Genomic DNA, 16,269 nt, shown 5'->3' with positions numbered 1-16,269 from the left:
GAGCTCAAGGGTCGGAAGAGGCCAGAAATGAGTAGAGGGTGGGGAGGCCAGCTCCCACGAAGTGTTGACTGGGTAGAACAGACCTTTGACCTCTAGCCAAACAGTTTGAGGAATCCGACTAGAGTCTAGGACTCCCAGGAGCAGTCGAATGGAACCCAGCGGAAGGGTTTCAAGGGAAATCCAATGGATGGAAATAACGGTGCCACAAGCGGCTGCAACTCTTCTGATAGTCGCAAGAGACCAAGCATGAAGGGGAATGTTACCAAGAGTAAGCCAGGCTCTTTGTTTCTTGAAGGAACCCTCCTTAAGCGACCATGGCCGAAGAGAACACTCAGCCCCTTTGAAGGAAAGTTGAGCTCCTTCCTGTAGCTGCAGTTTGAGAAGGAAAGGAGAAAAGTTAGTCCCCACTTGGAAGTCGTCTGCAAGTTAAATTGGGCTCCTTCAAAGAGTTATTTGCCCACCTTTCGATTTCGTGAATGTCTTCCCTTGCGGGTAAGAAGCTCCCTACTAACGACGCCTAAAGCTTCGTCCTGTTCGCCGAAACTTCCTCAGGTAAGGGCTTGGACAACGAAGGGGAGAAAAGGAGAAGGTACGAAAGAAGGGAGCCCTACAGGGGGCGACTGGGTTAAAGGGGAGGAAGAAAGGGAGGGATTATCAAGGGGCACATCCCTAACAGCCGGGCTGCTGTATGGTCGAGTGGTGACCTGAGCAAAGGAAGAAGGTTAACCAGTTTTAACAAGTGGGTAAGGCTTAGAGGTAAAAGAGGAAGTAAAAGGATTGTGAAGAGAGGGAGGAGAAGTCACAGAGCGCAAGGGTCTGCAATGAATATGGGTTAAAGGATACAGTTTGTAGATGTCATTCCAAGACAGGGGAAGGGGACGCTGAAATCGTTGAGCCATCCCTGCATCTCTAACTACAATAGATAAATATGGGGAAAGCCCACTGGTTCCTCTAGCTCCTGCTCACAGAGGGTGAGAGAGAAGGGAGGCTCCAAGAATAGGGAGATTGTCGACAGGGGAAAGAAGAGCTCTACTTAATCTTTTTGGAATCCAGATTCCACAATGTCAAATATTGCGGTTCATATGTGCACAAAACTATGATTCGATCAACATAGAATTTTGCTTCCACCTTTATAGAATCTTGATCTGATCTTTTTGGAATTACGTACAAAGTAGAGATTTACGTCAACCAAGTAGCACATTGTACAATAAATTTATGGTTTTTGACACAACTTGCTTTTCTACTAATGCTAGAACTTGACTACTTCTTAAACAGAATTCAGAAAGGGTATTGGGTTCAATTTGAGCATCACAAAGACAAAACAAAGCCTTGCTTTCAACTATATATATCAAAAAAAAAATTCATTTTCAAGTAAAGATAAGATAATATGTTTTGTATAGCCATCCCTAGTGGACTAGTGAAACATTCTACTACAAATTTATTATTATTTAATACATGATCGGTGTTTAAGAACTCTACTTATCATTATTCCTGAATTCTAAGAACCCAAAAAAAATATCCTTTGTTTGCAATTTCATTATTAACAAACAAGTATTTTTACACTCTTACTCAATCCAAAACTGTAGTAAGGACACTCAGTACATCAATTTCAATACTATAGGAACCCTTATTTAGGTAATTAGCACCGTTGAGTATCTTGATTCCAATACTAGGGGAACCATGGCTAGGCATACTCCAAGCATCAATTCCAATTCTAAGAGATTCTTGCTTAAGTATACTCTAGAACCTTGAACCTTTTGCCTTATGAAACTCGTTTCATGTTGTTTTCTATGAAGGATCCAAGAGGTTGGGTGCATCATTTCACAAAGATAGGACTCTTGATTCCAATTGGGTTAAAACTCAATCCCAAAGAGTTATAAATCTTGATTTCAATTGGTTGTGAATGGTAGAAATCTCGATTACATTTGGGTTGGAGCGTGATTCTCAGAAAGTAGGAATTTGAATTCATGTAACAAGCATTAAGGATGATGATTCTAACAATAAGAATCTTCTAGTCGGCCACGATTTTGTACTTCTGATTCTTAAATTGATTCCAAATCTCAAATGTTTCCAACAACTATATTTAGGATAAGACTAACTTATTGGTAAAGGAAAGCAAAGATGATCTTGCTGAAAATATGAGGTTGTTGATACACCACAGTTTCAAGCCCAAGAAAAAAAGGAAAAAATCATGATTCTAGGGTCCCTGGAAATAATGGATATCCCAGGTTTCAACCCTGCTATGACAACATGCTTAGATTGAGACAGTAGTGAGAGAAATATTCAAGTACAAGATGAAGTAAATATAGATGTCTTTATCACTCTATCCAAATGTTGGGGCAATGTGTGTTGGTCATTCTGGGTTTGCACCGTAGTTGACTCTACACCACGGTGGACATAAACTCCCATGTAATTGGGACAAAAGTTAGGGGATCTAGAGGCACGAATGCACTTGCTTTCTTCAAAGTGTTAAACGCCCCTCTCTCGATAAAATTCTCAGGTACAAAACAGGTCCCAGTGAGTACACTCCCAGGATATAACCAAATCAAAAATACAATTCTTGAATCCCTAAGTTGCACACTTATGAGACATGTATAAAACCACAGTCTATAGATACTGATATACCTTCCAATCTGTATAGTATCGTTAAACATTGATTGGAAACAAAATACCTCTCTCACTACAAAAATTATCTTCCAATCAATATAATACCATTATACATTGATTGGAAATAAAATTTATTTTCAACAGATCTATACATCTTTCTCTCATTGTAAAAATCATCCAATCGGCAATAACATCAATAAATATCGATTAGAAACTAAAACACAAAATATTACCTTCTCATGCAATTAAATAAATTGTTAATTGTAATAGCAACTGTTACCTGAAAATTATGTGAGGCCTATGCTATAACACAAAACATCTTCATCTCTATGTACATCTTCTTGTTAACTTAAAGCAAAGAGCTCGTAATAGGGAGAGAGCTAATATAGAGGAGTTTAGCTCCAAAAACGAGACGAAGAGCTCCCCGTTAACTCATTAGAAAACTCGTAAAGGGAGAGAGGCAAAAGAAAGAGAGAGAGTGTATGTGTGTGTGTCTGCGCCCTACATGAGAGAAAAAGAAAAAAAAAAAATTCAAACCCGTTTGTTATCTCTCCAAACAAGTTTCCCCCTTTTAATACCATTAAAATAATATTTTATTCTAAACCACTTTCACGTGTAAGAGAGGGGGGCATAAAGTGGTACTAAAAGGAAGTCCTTTAAAAGGGAAGGCCACATTTAACCAAGATGTGGCACAAAAGTAAAGAACGGATAGAAGGTTATATATAAAATATACAATGCAATGGGACCCACAATAAAGGAACGTGGGAAAAACACCTATTTCAATAGTAGTTAACCTATGAAGAAACAAAGCGAGTTTTGCAAAAAGAAGGGAGAGAAAAATATTGTAGTCCTAAGGACCACAAAATGCCAAGTGAAATGGCAATAGAAAAATAAAAAATATGGTTGTTTTGAAACACAACTAAACAAATAAAGCCAACAATCAGCCACCTGTTTCAAAACAACATACGTCTCTCTATGCATTTCAAGATAGACGACTGCATACGTGAAGGCGTCTTACAGACTTGAATCTCCACATAGTATTATGCAGAACGCTTACCAAGACAATGAGTGGATGCAACCTTAAGCTATGCCCTTTATTGATAAGCCTTTCGCATACCACACATTCTCTTTAAAAAGTTGTGGTTTTCTAAAAGGCTTGCACATTAAAAAGTCATGAGTTATTCCCGGCATTCATAAGCCCTCTAGGGAATGCCAAATTCACATAAGAAGCGGCCTCCACTTCCACTCTCATGTAGGTGACTCCACGGAGGATGCCCTATAATGCAACGCCTCAAGCTAAGCTTGACATCATCTACGAAAATGGAATCATTAAGAGTAAAACTCAACCTCTTCATTCATTGCATTAAAATTGTACCACACAGTAAGAGATGGGGCAAAAATTTATAAATTTCTATAAAATAATATTTTGTGGTACACATCCATCAGATATTACAGAAGTGACTTGTTTTACCTTTAAACTTGGGACTTGGGACCTCCTTGTCCTAGGTAGGGTTCCCATTACCCTATGCCATGATACATTTGGGTTCCGTCCCATCCCTCTAGTTGTCTTCCAGACTTGGCCCCTTGCGAGGTCTGTCATTGGTGGATTTGTAACCTTTTAGTTAGAGCAGACGTAAAGTATTGTTACGACTCCATCGTCAACCAAAGTCTCCAATGATTGTGCCTCAAGCGAGTATATCTGGATATTTTGGAATAAATCTTTTACTTTTCGCTTGATATACAACTTCACAGTCACACTTGATTGACACAGCAGACATGGGCCTCGAACAAGTAGTATGTCTATCAAGAAGTTCTCAGCCACTCAGCCTCCTCACTAGCAGTTCCAAGGCAATTATCTCCAATCCTTTGTGGATCTAGAGATACAGGTCTACCTCTTAGAATCCCAGAAATACACCCCCACCATAAGTGGAGATTCATCTGTTAATAGTCATGGATTCATCAGAATCCTTAATTCAGTATGCATCGTTATACTCTTTGTATATAGCACAGTCACCCACATTATCTAGGTTACAGTCCATAGTTCCTTTGAAATATCTTGGGACTCTATTCCCCACATGACAATGCTCTTAACCTTGGTTACTGGTATATTTATCCAGTTGACCCATATCAAAGGCTAAAAATCAATCTTATAAAATACATGCCTACTGGGGCGTAACTTTTATGCTGAACCAAATATCTTTGGATTTGAGGGACATAATTCAAATTTAAAAAGTAAGGACCTCACTAGACGTAAATTTTAATTCAGTTGTCCCTTTTTCCAATTACATTGGCAGAGATGGGATAGTCCTTTTATGGGACAGTAAGATCCCCCCACCATTTCCATAGGTCATAAAACATGCTTCAATTTTTTAAGACACGTCTGGTGGCACCTGAGTCCACCCACAATAGTGCCCCTTATTAAACTTACCTCGGAGATCACAACAACATATGCTCATCAGTCACATAAGCTTGAGGCCCTTGCTTGTTTTGAAGCTTGTAGAACTCTGTGTGACTAGGTCAATCATAAAATTAGTAAATACAAGGCCAGCTAGTAGACAATATTTGGGCCGTACGTAACAAACCTTCCTACTATCTGAGAAAATTAGAACCTCTGATACCATCTTATAAGATGAGCATATCATCAAACTGATCTGGCCTGACAAAATCTTGGTTCCTATCCTTCAATTAATTCGAAAGGTCGTCACCAGCTTTGATCTTTTAACACTTCGAAATTGCTGGCCATTGGGGGTTCTCACAATGTTTGACTATACACTATGGTGGACATAAACTCCATATAATTGAGACCAAAATTAGGAGATCTGGAGGCACGAGTGAATTCGCTTTCTTCAAAGTGTTAAACAACCCCATCTTAGTAAAATTTCGAGGTGCAAACTGGTCCCAATAAGTACACTCCCAGGATACAGCCAGATCAGAAATATAATTCCTCGAGTCCCTGAGTTGTACACTCATGAGAACTGTACAAAACCACAATCTAACAATACTGATATGCCTTGCGAAACAAAATTTATTTAAGAGACTTCTCTCTCACTACAAAAATGATCTTCCAATCAGTATAATATCGTTAAACATAGATTGAAAATAAAATTTCAACTTCAAAAGATATATCTCTCTCTCATTACAAAAATCATCCAATCGGCAATAACACCAATAAAAATTGATTGGAAACTATATTACCATCTCACGCCATAAAATAAATTGTTAATTGTAAGAGTAACTGTTACCTGAACGGTATGTGCTACAACACAAAACATCTTCATCTTTATGTACAGCTTCCTGTAAACTTGAAGCAAAGAGCTCGAGAGAGCTAATTGAGAGGACTTGGGTGCCGAAAATGAGAGGGAAAGCTCCCTTTTAATTCACCAGGAAACCCATAAAGGGAGAAAGGTAAGAGAAAGAGAGAAAGTCCATCATGAGACAAAAACAAAAAAAAACACCGTTTTCCAAAACCTCTCCTCTATCTCTCCAAACAAACTTCCCTTTTTAATACCATTACCATAATGTTTTATAATACTTTAAAAGGGAGGGCCACACGAACACAAGACATGGCACAAAGCTAAAGAATGGAGAGAAGGTTGTATATAAAATATGCAATTGATGGGTCCCACAAGAAAGGTACATGGGAAAAAGACCTATTTCAATGATAGCTATCCTGTGAAGAAACAAATCGAGTGTGGCAAAAAGAAGGGAGAGAAAAAGATGGTAGTCTCAAGGACCACAAAATGCCAAGTGAAATGGCAACAAAAATCAATAAAATAGCTGTTTTGATTCTTTGGAACACAACTAAACAAATAAAGTTAACAATGTACACTATATATACACATATATCCCTATGGGAGTTGCAATATAGGTTGGTCAACATCCATAGGAGAAACAACCATTATGCATAACTGTTACAGAAGGAAATCACCCAAATATGGTGACTTTTACATCAGAAAAATCACCCAAACATGATAACATATCATACACATTATCACCACATGGAGGTTACCATAATGGGCATGAGGCACATACATACGGGTATGGGGTAAGGGCATTACAATTCTAAAGGAGAATCATGATCATGAAATATATAACATGGAGATACGATGGAGAAACTTCATTCCCTCTTAAGTAATGTCACCTACCATCCCCAAAAAGAATATCGTTCCAAAATTTCCAAATCTAATGTCCATAATGTTATTTCATCACGGCCTTCCCCCATTAATCCGATGTCAATGTCATTCCGCAAAATAATTAAAGAAAATGCAGTTCTTTCTGCATAAAGAGAATTATCAAGTTGACTATGGAAATACCCATGCGATGCAACAACATTGAATCTTTTGAAATAACAGACTTGATTGATGGCCCTAACAAGTGTGCATGCATAACTCGAACAATCCTTTTTGTTTCATCTCTACAATGTAGTTTTGTTTAAATTTAGTTTTCCATGGAAGAAAGTATCCCCCACATCCAATTCTCAAATCTATACTGAACTAGCCAAGGATATCCAGCACATATGATTCCAGCTTTCACCACCTGGCTGTGTACTTGAGTGACAGCCACAAACATTATTCACAAAAGGTCATCTAGTGATTCGTCTCACAAGATAATGATTGTAAAACTTCAATGGAGTTATACATGCCTTGTTCTCTAGTTAGGACGTGTGATGCTCAAAGTATTTCTTTGTAATGGACACCAAGCAATTTCTTGTTAGGGCTAGCAAGGGGGCGGGCCCAGGCCGAGTCACCCATGGCCCTAGCCCTACCCTAATCCCCATAGGGCCAGGCTCCACTCTACACGGACCAAGTCAAAGAGGCCCTGGCCCAAGCCCAAAACTGGCCCTATCAGGGCAAGGCCCAGCCGAGTCTGGGGTCGAGCCGGTCAGGGCTCAAGACCGGTCGACCCGTCCCTTCCCTTTAGCCTAGAGGGACCGGCCATCCAGCTACACTTTGTGGCTCAAGGCCTAGTTTCTTAGGGCCTGGCCAACCAGGCCATTGACACCTCTAGTTGTTTTAAAACTAGAGGAAATGAACGATGAGACATTTGATGTTACAAGTCCAATATTATGCCCAGCAAACTACGATGATCAATCGTATGGCATGCCATATCAAATAGAGGCGGTGCCTAGGTGAATCATAAGCAACAAATATCATTCCTCTTATACTCGACACTAGGCAAACACATCACAATCATGTTTATACCATAGTTGCCAAAATCAGGAGCGTGAACGATACCGGGATGGGGAGCGAGGGATTGTGAAATGCTAGACGATCCATATGGTTAGGAATGCCGTCTGCATAATGCACATGTTAGGGATTGAGATATCCAAATGTTAGGGTTAGAGATTCCAACTTTTTAGGGATCTTGATCCCAACTTTTTGAGGATCTTGCTACCAACCTTAAAAGTGTATGACAATCTAGGATTATGTATTCTCCCTAAAGTAGGGATCTCATTATTGATAGCAAGCAAGCAATGCAACTATATTACAAGTATAATTGTGTTGCTAGCTGGCTCTAAACAAAGAAAATCACCAGTTTGGTTGTTGTCTTGGTCTTTAACATTGGGATCGAGATCCCTAACAACACGAATTAGGATCCCTATTAATGGGGATCAAGATCTCAAAATTTAAAAATCGAGATCCTTGAGAGATCCGTGCCGGGAGCGACTGAATCAAGATCCTAAAAGGGATCGCCGACAAAAGCAAGAGATCCCAGTAACTATGATTCATACAAATCATGCAAATCATCTAGATAGTAAGGGATGATCCAATATAGAATTGTGCATCATCAATCGTAACATTCGTGACTTAGCATGTGTCAACCAAATCAGAAGAACAAAAGAAACATAGTATAATATTCAGAGCTCATTAATCATAATAGGATGGATAGAGTATGTGTTTTATGAGGGGGGTTGCACTATAGAGGTCACAACATCATTGAAGCAGACAACTACAGTGGACATATGAACATCGTTTGGTATGGGGATTATATGGTGTGTGATAATATGATCTCCCTCGGGACAAATGTTTGGGCAGATGCAAGTTGGTGGGTCATTTGCAAGTTGCCCATGGACATATCAAAGTATCCAACTAGAAAGGATGTTGTAGAGGGCATCTTAGGATGGTAGGCATTAGAAATGCACAAAGCATGACCGTAAAATAATAAGACACAAATGCCAACCACATGGGCCTATTCAATGTTCAAAAAGGTGTAGGTGGTTTGGGCTTTGGGCTGCTTAGGCGCCAAGTTATCCTTTGTTTTAAAAGTTGGATTCCCCACACCTCCCCCCATTTTATTATATATATTATATAATAATTATTTTTAGTTTACCAATAAATTAAGAATTATTATCACATGCAAAAAGTATTTTCAATAAATTAATAATTACAAATTAATACTATTTTTTTATTTACCAATAAATCAATAATTAATGTTAAATGCAAAAAGAATTTTCGACAAGTGGCATAAAAAGTCTAATCCTTCCATATATTAATTAAAACTGAATTAAAACTATTTTTTGGTTTACCAATAAATTAATAATTACAAATTAATATTCTTTTTCCTTTGCCAATAAATTAATAATTATTGTTATATGCCAAAAGCATTTTCAAGAAATCAATAATTGCGAATTAATATAATTTTTTTGGATTACCAATAAATTAATAATTAACTATCACATTTTTTTTTTTAATATGAATAATTACTATCACATTCAAAAAGCATTTTCAATAAATTAATAATTAAGAAATAATGTTATTTTTTGATTTACCAATAAATTAATATTTACTATCACATGCAAAAAGACAAGTGGAATAAAAAGTCTAATCATTCCATATATTCATTTGAATTAATACCATTTTTTGGTCTACCAATAAATTAGTAATTACAAATTAATACTATTTTATGATGCAGGTCAAGGTGGCGCCTAGGCCCCCTCCTTTTAGACCGCCTAAGCGGGCACCTACCAAAAGCCGCCTAGGACAGGCTGCCTATTCTACGACTAGGCCTTTTTCAAAAAAGGCCGCATAGGTGGCTAGGCGGCCGAATTTGGGCCGATTAAGTGGCGCATTGGGGACGAGGTTGCAAAAGGCCAAAAGATCCAGCCGCTACCCTCTAAATAAGAAAGAAGTTGCCTAAAATATATCATTATCTTTACGTTTCAGGATGACATGTTTTAGTTAAAAGCACAGAAGTGCCTAATGACTCAAGACTCCCCTAAGTCTATAGACTCACCAAGTCTAAGAAAGCCTCACCTGAATCTTTAAGACATAGATTAAGGAGATAACACTAAACATTATTGATGGCTTAAGAAGGAGATTCCATTATAGAATTTGCTAAGTAATTTAAATGAGATTCATGGTCCGTTGAACATTGACAGGACACCAAAGACCTTCAAGGGAAGCCAAAATGGTAGTTGACTCATGACTAAGATGGTGTAACTCCAAGGAAGAAATGGGCTAACAGGATTTTTATGCCATCCAATAGCTCTTTTTCTACTTTTTTTATGCAATTCTCAAGTTTAAAGAAATAGCAAACAAACTACAAAAGTTGAAAGCTTTATTCCATACAGGAATAGTTTCTTTCCTTGCAGATATTGATTACACTGCTTGAATTTTGTTCTCACCAAATCAAAGGCCCGATTTATATAGCATAAATCCAAATATTGTTAAATATGCATGCATGAATGTGTATAACAATAACATATAACCACAAGCATTCCCTGGTGGACTAATTTTTCTTTGTTTTAAGATAATTTCCTGGGTACCAATCAGTATTATCTCTCGCAAATAAGGGGGAAAATCTTGGCTAACATTTAGGTGTTTCAACCCACATGTACCATTTAATTATCAGTATCTAACTTCCCTTTGCAGAGGCATCCTTTGTAATTACTTTGATCTTAACAAAAAGGCTAAAATGAGTAAGGGACCTTGCCCCACTAACTTACCCAAGGACGAAAGTATATTATTTTGGAATTAGGATAATCTAGTAGGAAATAAGTCACCATATGATATATGATATGTTATTTGTATTCAGACAAGGACAAATAGGAAAGAGTATCAATATCATAAATCGCACAAAAACATGCAGTTCATCGTGTTTAAAAACTCCAAACACCATGCAACTTAAAGTTTCACTTTATTGCTTTTTAAGATATCCCCATTTTCACCATCTTGAGTTTTTAAGAAAGTCATATAAACCACTGGATACAACAACAAATTAAAAAAATAAATAAATATATAAATTGGACATATCCCATGGACCTGCGAGATTGTGAAAAGCAGTGTCCAAGTGAGTAAGTCCAAGGTGTGTTTGTGTCCAACAAGCTTTGGCCACATACACTTTGCCGAGTTAGAATGGTCTATTTACCACAATATATGTTGAGCATGCACATAAGATGAGGTAAATCACCTGTATATATTTTTTCACAATGTAATCCCAAAAGCAAAAGTTCATAATATTTCTTACTCTATACAGGCAATCTCACTATGTTTCATAAACCATAACAGAAGAAGCTGGATACAGAATGAGAATAAATTCTAACAAAAGAATGTTATATCTACAAAGAGAACAGAAGGCGCGATTAAGCAGACTTAACAGAAACTATTCGTTAAACAAATACAGTTCAACCGACAAATTGATAGGCAAAGGATGTTTACTACCATGAGAAATAAGCAACGAGGCTTAGTACTTCCAAATGTGGATCAAAACCAACCAGTCAAATTATAATAGCTGTAAAGTATGTCATACAGTAAGAATCAACCAAAACAAATAGATTTTTCAAACCAAAAGCAAGAGAATATACCTCTAATGCCCATTGGAGGACTTTAAGATAATGTAAATGATACCGATGAGATGGCAGAAGGAACGGGAATCTCCCGCTGTTTTGGTCTTGCTCTATAAGAATTGCTTCGAATTCTTTCCCATTCTTGACAATGAACTCCACAATTTTCTCTATGACATATTTTACAGATGATGGAGGCTCCATGATTAGAGATTCATCCTTGAGAAGACTGGACGACGAAGTTATGGGCTTGTTTGGCACAATGGTGATTGACATTTTAGCATCAAGTTCCTTTCTCTTACTGTACAATTCAGAAGCCGCAACTGCAGCAACAGAAGCGTGACTGCAGGCCAGAGGGACCTTTTCTTTCACTAAAGAGACAGAGGATAAATGGTTGGAACCAGCTTTGTCTAGGATATGCGATGAAGGTTGTGAATGAGTCCTATCGGCCACCTCAACTGAGGGAGCAGATTCTGCATCTCTAGGATCTAAGGCTGCATCGACCGATCCATCTTCATCTTCCCCAGAGCCATAGATGGAACCCAATAATGAGAGCCCCTCTCCCACAACACTGCATGATTGATTCTGCCCCATATCTGACTCCCCGTCATCTTGTTGAGGTATGGGTTTGTCCTTTGTGGGAACCATAAGTTCCGGATGGTCAACTAGATATCTAAAGTATGGATGAAGATTGTGATTGGGCATCAAGAAACCGAAGGTTGGATTGTTGCCCTGCTTCACCCTCAAGATAATCTCAGACTGCCCTCCACGTTCAGAGACAAAGAGAGCAGTCCTAGCAATAATCTGGTGAATCTTCTCTGTCGATGGCTGCAACAAAAAACCAAAAGAAACATCCCTCTCAGCCATAATGAATTTTAAGTGGTATATATCAGATAGTTCACTAATCATTTACAAACTTTTTTCTCTAATTAAAAATAGATGAATATAGCTCATGCTATTCACATAATCATTCCATTTCGGAAAACTGTCAAACCCCATGAAAACAGACATGATCACCCATTCCACAGGAAAACTGTGGGCACCTCACATTTCTTCCTTCTGTAAAACAGTATGTACTAGATATCTAGGCCCACCTGCAAATTCCTCTAGTCATGATTCACCAAAAAGAAACAAGGCAACCATGAGACCGACTACTCGATCCCTGCTCCGAGTATCTGAAACTTAGACAAGGTAAGCCTTAGAATAAAAATGCACCACGACTATCACAAGTAGAGGGGAACAGGTATATGATGCTATAGTCACAACCAACAAATAACCATACACTTCCAATGCAAGAACAGCAATTGGTAAAGTCAGATGAATGCTCAAGTGTACTTACGAGGTGGTTCACTAATGTTTCAGGCATTGGAAAAGGTGGACAGAAATTAGACTTTCCGAATCGCTCCTCAGAGTTCCTAGGGTCGCTGGAGGCCTCAGTATTCCCATATGAAAATGGAACAGCCTGATAAGACCCACTCGCCATTTCAGCTCCTCTACCCCCTCCTGCATGAAAGGAAGAGTACAACTAAAGTGTTAATTTTTAGTTACCTCCAATGAAGCATAGAAGTTACAGTACATGGAATCACAACTGCAGAGGAGAAGTGGTCTAATGTGCAAAAGAATAAACATTGGGATTACAGGTTAAAGCTTCTTACTTGTTGGCACCACAGATGTGAATGAAGTAAATAGACATCCTCCCTGCAAACTTTAAAATCCATTGAAAAAGCAAATAAGAAACTAATTACTTTTCACTAAGTCTAATTGCCCGGTACTATATCTACTGTAACCACTTGGCCCAGAATCATAAACTGTTTCCACTAAGGATAAGTCTGGAAGAAGAACTTCCAAATTCTCAATTAGTCGTATACCCCGACGTCAAAGGAATAAGGATACAAGGTTGAAAAGAAAGACAAATATGGAAACAGTAATAAGAATGGTGAAAACTGCTAACTAGATCAAGTTTCTGCCTAATTCTTGCTGTTAAGCAACACGAGAAACTAAAGGATGCCACACAGAAAAACCTCATCTTTAATAAAGAGTAACAGGCATTAGGTCAAAGTCACATAGATATGTAATATCTAGTCACTATGTGAAAGAATAGAAACAATTTTTGTACCCAAGAAAATAGTGACCAAAGCGATGGCACAGGACTAAGAAGTGATAGCATGGAATCTCCATAGTAGGGCAAAGGAAGAAAGTTTTTAGATTAAACTATTCAATAACCATCAAGAAAAAATGTTCAAGAGGGAAAAAGAAAAAATCAAAATTTTCTCACATCCAGTTGAAAGTATATTATTAGGATAATTTTATGCATGTCTCTCACACCAGTTGAAAGTACATTATTAGCATAATTTTATCCAAAACAAAATTCTCTCAGCATGATCCATTGAACAAGAGGCAGTTAACTATGAAACAAGAAAAAATAACCAAGTCACTCAATTATTATTAGCGTGTATTATCAAATATATATTTAGCATAACCCGTAGATAAAACACAGCTAAAACCAATGAAAAAAACAAAACCCATATTGAAAAGAACCAACACGTACTTAGAACTGTCATAAGTCCCAACAATGAAAATGACCCTAAAAAAAAAGTTAAAAGTAAAATAAGTAAAAATGAAAAAAAGTACGAATATAGGAATTGATTGCAAAAGGGCAAAAAAATCAACCCTAAAAACCCAACCCATAATGAAAATAAAGATAAATAGAGAGGAGGAAATAGAGATAAGAGTATAAAAAATTTAAAAATAAAACCAAAATTCAAAAAAAAAAAAAATTGCAAAATGATAAAGATAAACAATTACTAAGATAGTAAACAATCGACAGATATGAGGGACAATTAGCAGAAAAACAGAGAGAGAGCAGATATAGATAGACAGATAGAGAAAGAGAGGGAGGGGTTGGTGATCACATGAGCTAACCTTCAGGGTCATCGGATTTTCTCAAATCGCGGAACCGCTCGAAGTCGAGATCTGATTCGGAAACAGCATCAGGAGATTTACTGGATGGTAGCTTCTGCTTCTTCCTCAGAGAAGAGAGATCAGAGAGGAGGTGGCGGACGTCATAGCGGTCGATAGAGAGGTGTGAGTCACCATTCCATGGCACAAGAGCGTCAGATGAATCCACAAATTGGGAGGTCGAATCATCGTCGAAGAGGAAAGCGTGGCGGCCAGCCACCTCCAAATCCACTGATTCGCAGAAATCTGAACCCATGAGGTCCGGCGAGATGCCCCGCCACTTCTCTCCATCTCTGCTCGGAAAAGCCATGATTTTAGTTCTCAGCGACCTGCTGTGGATGAGATCAGATTAGATGAGACGCGAGGACGGGCCTCCTTCCTCTTTTTATTTTAACTGGTGTTGGCAAAATCGAATCGGAACAAATTGGGCTTGGAGGGGTTAGAACCCGAACCTGACTAACCGATTTGACAGATATTATTAAAAAAAAACAAAAAGAGGTTAAAAATCTTAAAAAAAAATTTAAAACAATTGTAGTAGTGGCACCTTTTCAAGTTCGCCCTGCTAAAAATGGGTTATTGGATAGATTAACCAAGATTTCTCTAGTATATTTTAATATTAATGACCCAATTCTTATGGGCAAGTGTGAGGGATGATTTGAAATTAAGATCACTTTTATAAAACTCTTTCTCTCTTTTTTAGAAGTACTCTCCCAAAAATTCATATTACTAGATAGATTTGAAACCAATCGAGATAACTTACAATGATAAAAGATCTTTATAAGAGACATTTAGAAGAAGAGCATAAGCTTGCAAGTTAGAGAAACTGTGTGAAAACTGCAAAGCATGGTTCTAGGGCAAAATTAGAGATCTAAATGTCAGGTTTTGGGTATCTTTAAAAATTTTGGGAAGAAGATTAGAACAATCGGGGTCCAAGTATGTTAATTGTTTGCTTCAACAGTCAACCTACATATTTTTTTGCTATAAAATATATTTTTGCCCAATTTTCATAACATTTTAAAAACTTTGATAGAAAAATGAATATATATATATATATATATATATATATATATATATATATATATATATATATATATATATATATATATATATATATATATATATATATATATATATATATATATATATATATATATGAGAAAAAAGCTATGATTAGCCCACTAGCTCATATGAACATATGAGCCCAATGGTTCAGATTGAATCTGGACCAATCGGACGATCACGGATGGTCGGTAGTATTTTTAATTTTTTTCTACAAATCAAAATTACTTGAAATTTTAGGAGTGTGTTCATCAAAACTAGTTGAATATTCGAAAAATATCAAAAAAATATTTTACATGAAATAAATTGACCAAAATACCCCCGACAAATTTTGGGGGTATTTTTGTTTTTTTCACGAAAATTTTTTTTTATATTTTTATTAGGTGCGCCTTGATGAGAAGAACACACACCTAAAATTTCAAGTGATTTAGATTTATATAAAAAAAATTAAAATTCAAACACGAAATGAGATCGTGACTGTCAAACCGTCCCAAATTCAATTTAAGCCGTTGGGCTCATATGTTCATATGAACTAGTGGGCTAACCCCAGCATTTTATATATATATATATATATAGATGAGCCCAACGACCTAGATTAAATATAGGCCGATCTGATCTGACGGTCACGATCTCATTTCGTATTTTAATTTTAATTTTTTTCTACAAATCCAAATAATTTGAAATTTTACATGTGTATTATTCAAAAATAGAAAAATCCAATAAAAATATCAAAAATAATAATTTGCAAGAAATAAATTGCCCAAAATACCCCTGAAACGTTACAGATATTTTGATCAATTTATTTTTTGTGAATTATTTTTAAAATATTTTTATTAGGTGCGCCTTGATGAGAAGAATACACG

General features: G+C 37.1%; 1 protein-coding gene across 2 annotated transcripts in view; it reads right to left on the bottom strand.

Annotated features, from left to right (window-relative positions):
* LOC18437298 (SWAP (Suppressor-of-White-APricot)/surp domain-containing protein) overlaps positions 1-14,657 on the bottom strand; it is a 29,643-nt gene extending 14,986 nt beyond the window's left edge. The window contains exons 1-4 of one of the 2 annotated variants that reach the window (XM_020669073.2): positions 14,312-14,657; positions 13,045-13,094; positions 12,729-12,892; positions 11,411-12,217 (exon numbers count right to left, since the gene is read on the bottom strand). In XM_020669073.2, the coding sequence (XP_020524732.1) occupies positions 11,411-12,217; positions 12,729-12,872 (951 nt within the window). In that variant the 5' untranslated portion in view covers positions 12,873-12,892; positions 13,045-13,094; positions 14,312-14,657. The remainder of the gene's footprint in view (positions 1-11,410; positions 12,218-12,728; positions 12,893-13,044; positions 13,095-14,311) is intronic. The other variant, XM_006847511.4, reaches the window with a different exon arrangement.
* Positions 14,658-16,269: the final 1,612 nt, after the last annotated feature.

This window comes from Amborella trichopoda, chromosome 3, assembly GCF_054954075.1.
Source record: "Amborella trichopoda isolate Santa Cruz 75 chromosome 3, AtrichopodaSantaCruz75HAP2 v2.0, whole genome shotgun sequence".
Lineage (NCBI taxonomy): Eukaryota > Viridiplantae > Streptophyta > Magnoliopsida > Amborellales > Amborellaceae > Amborella > Amborella trichopoda.
This window is presented reverse-complemented; position numbering and strand designations above follow the sequence as displayed.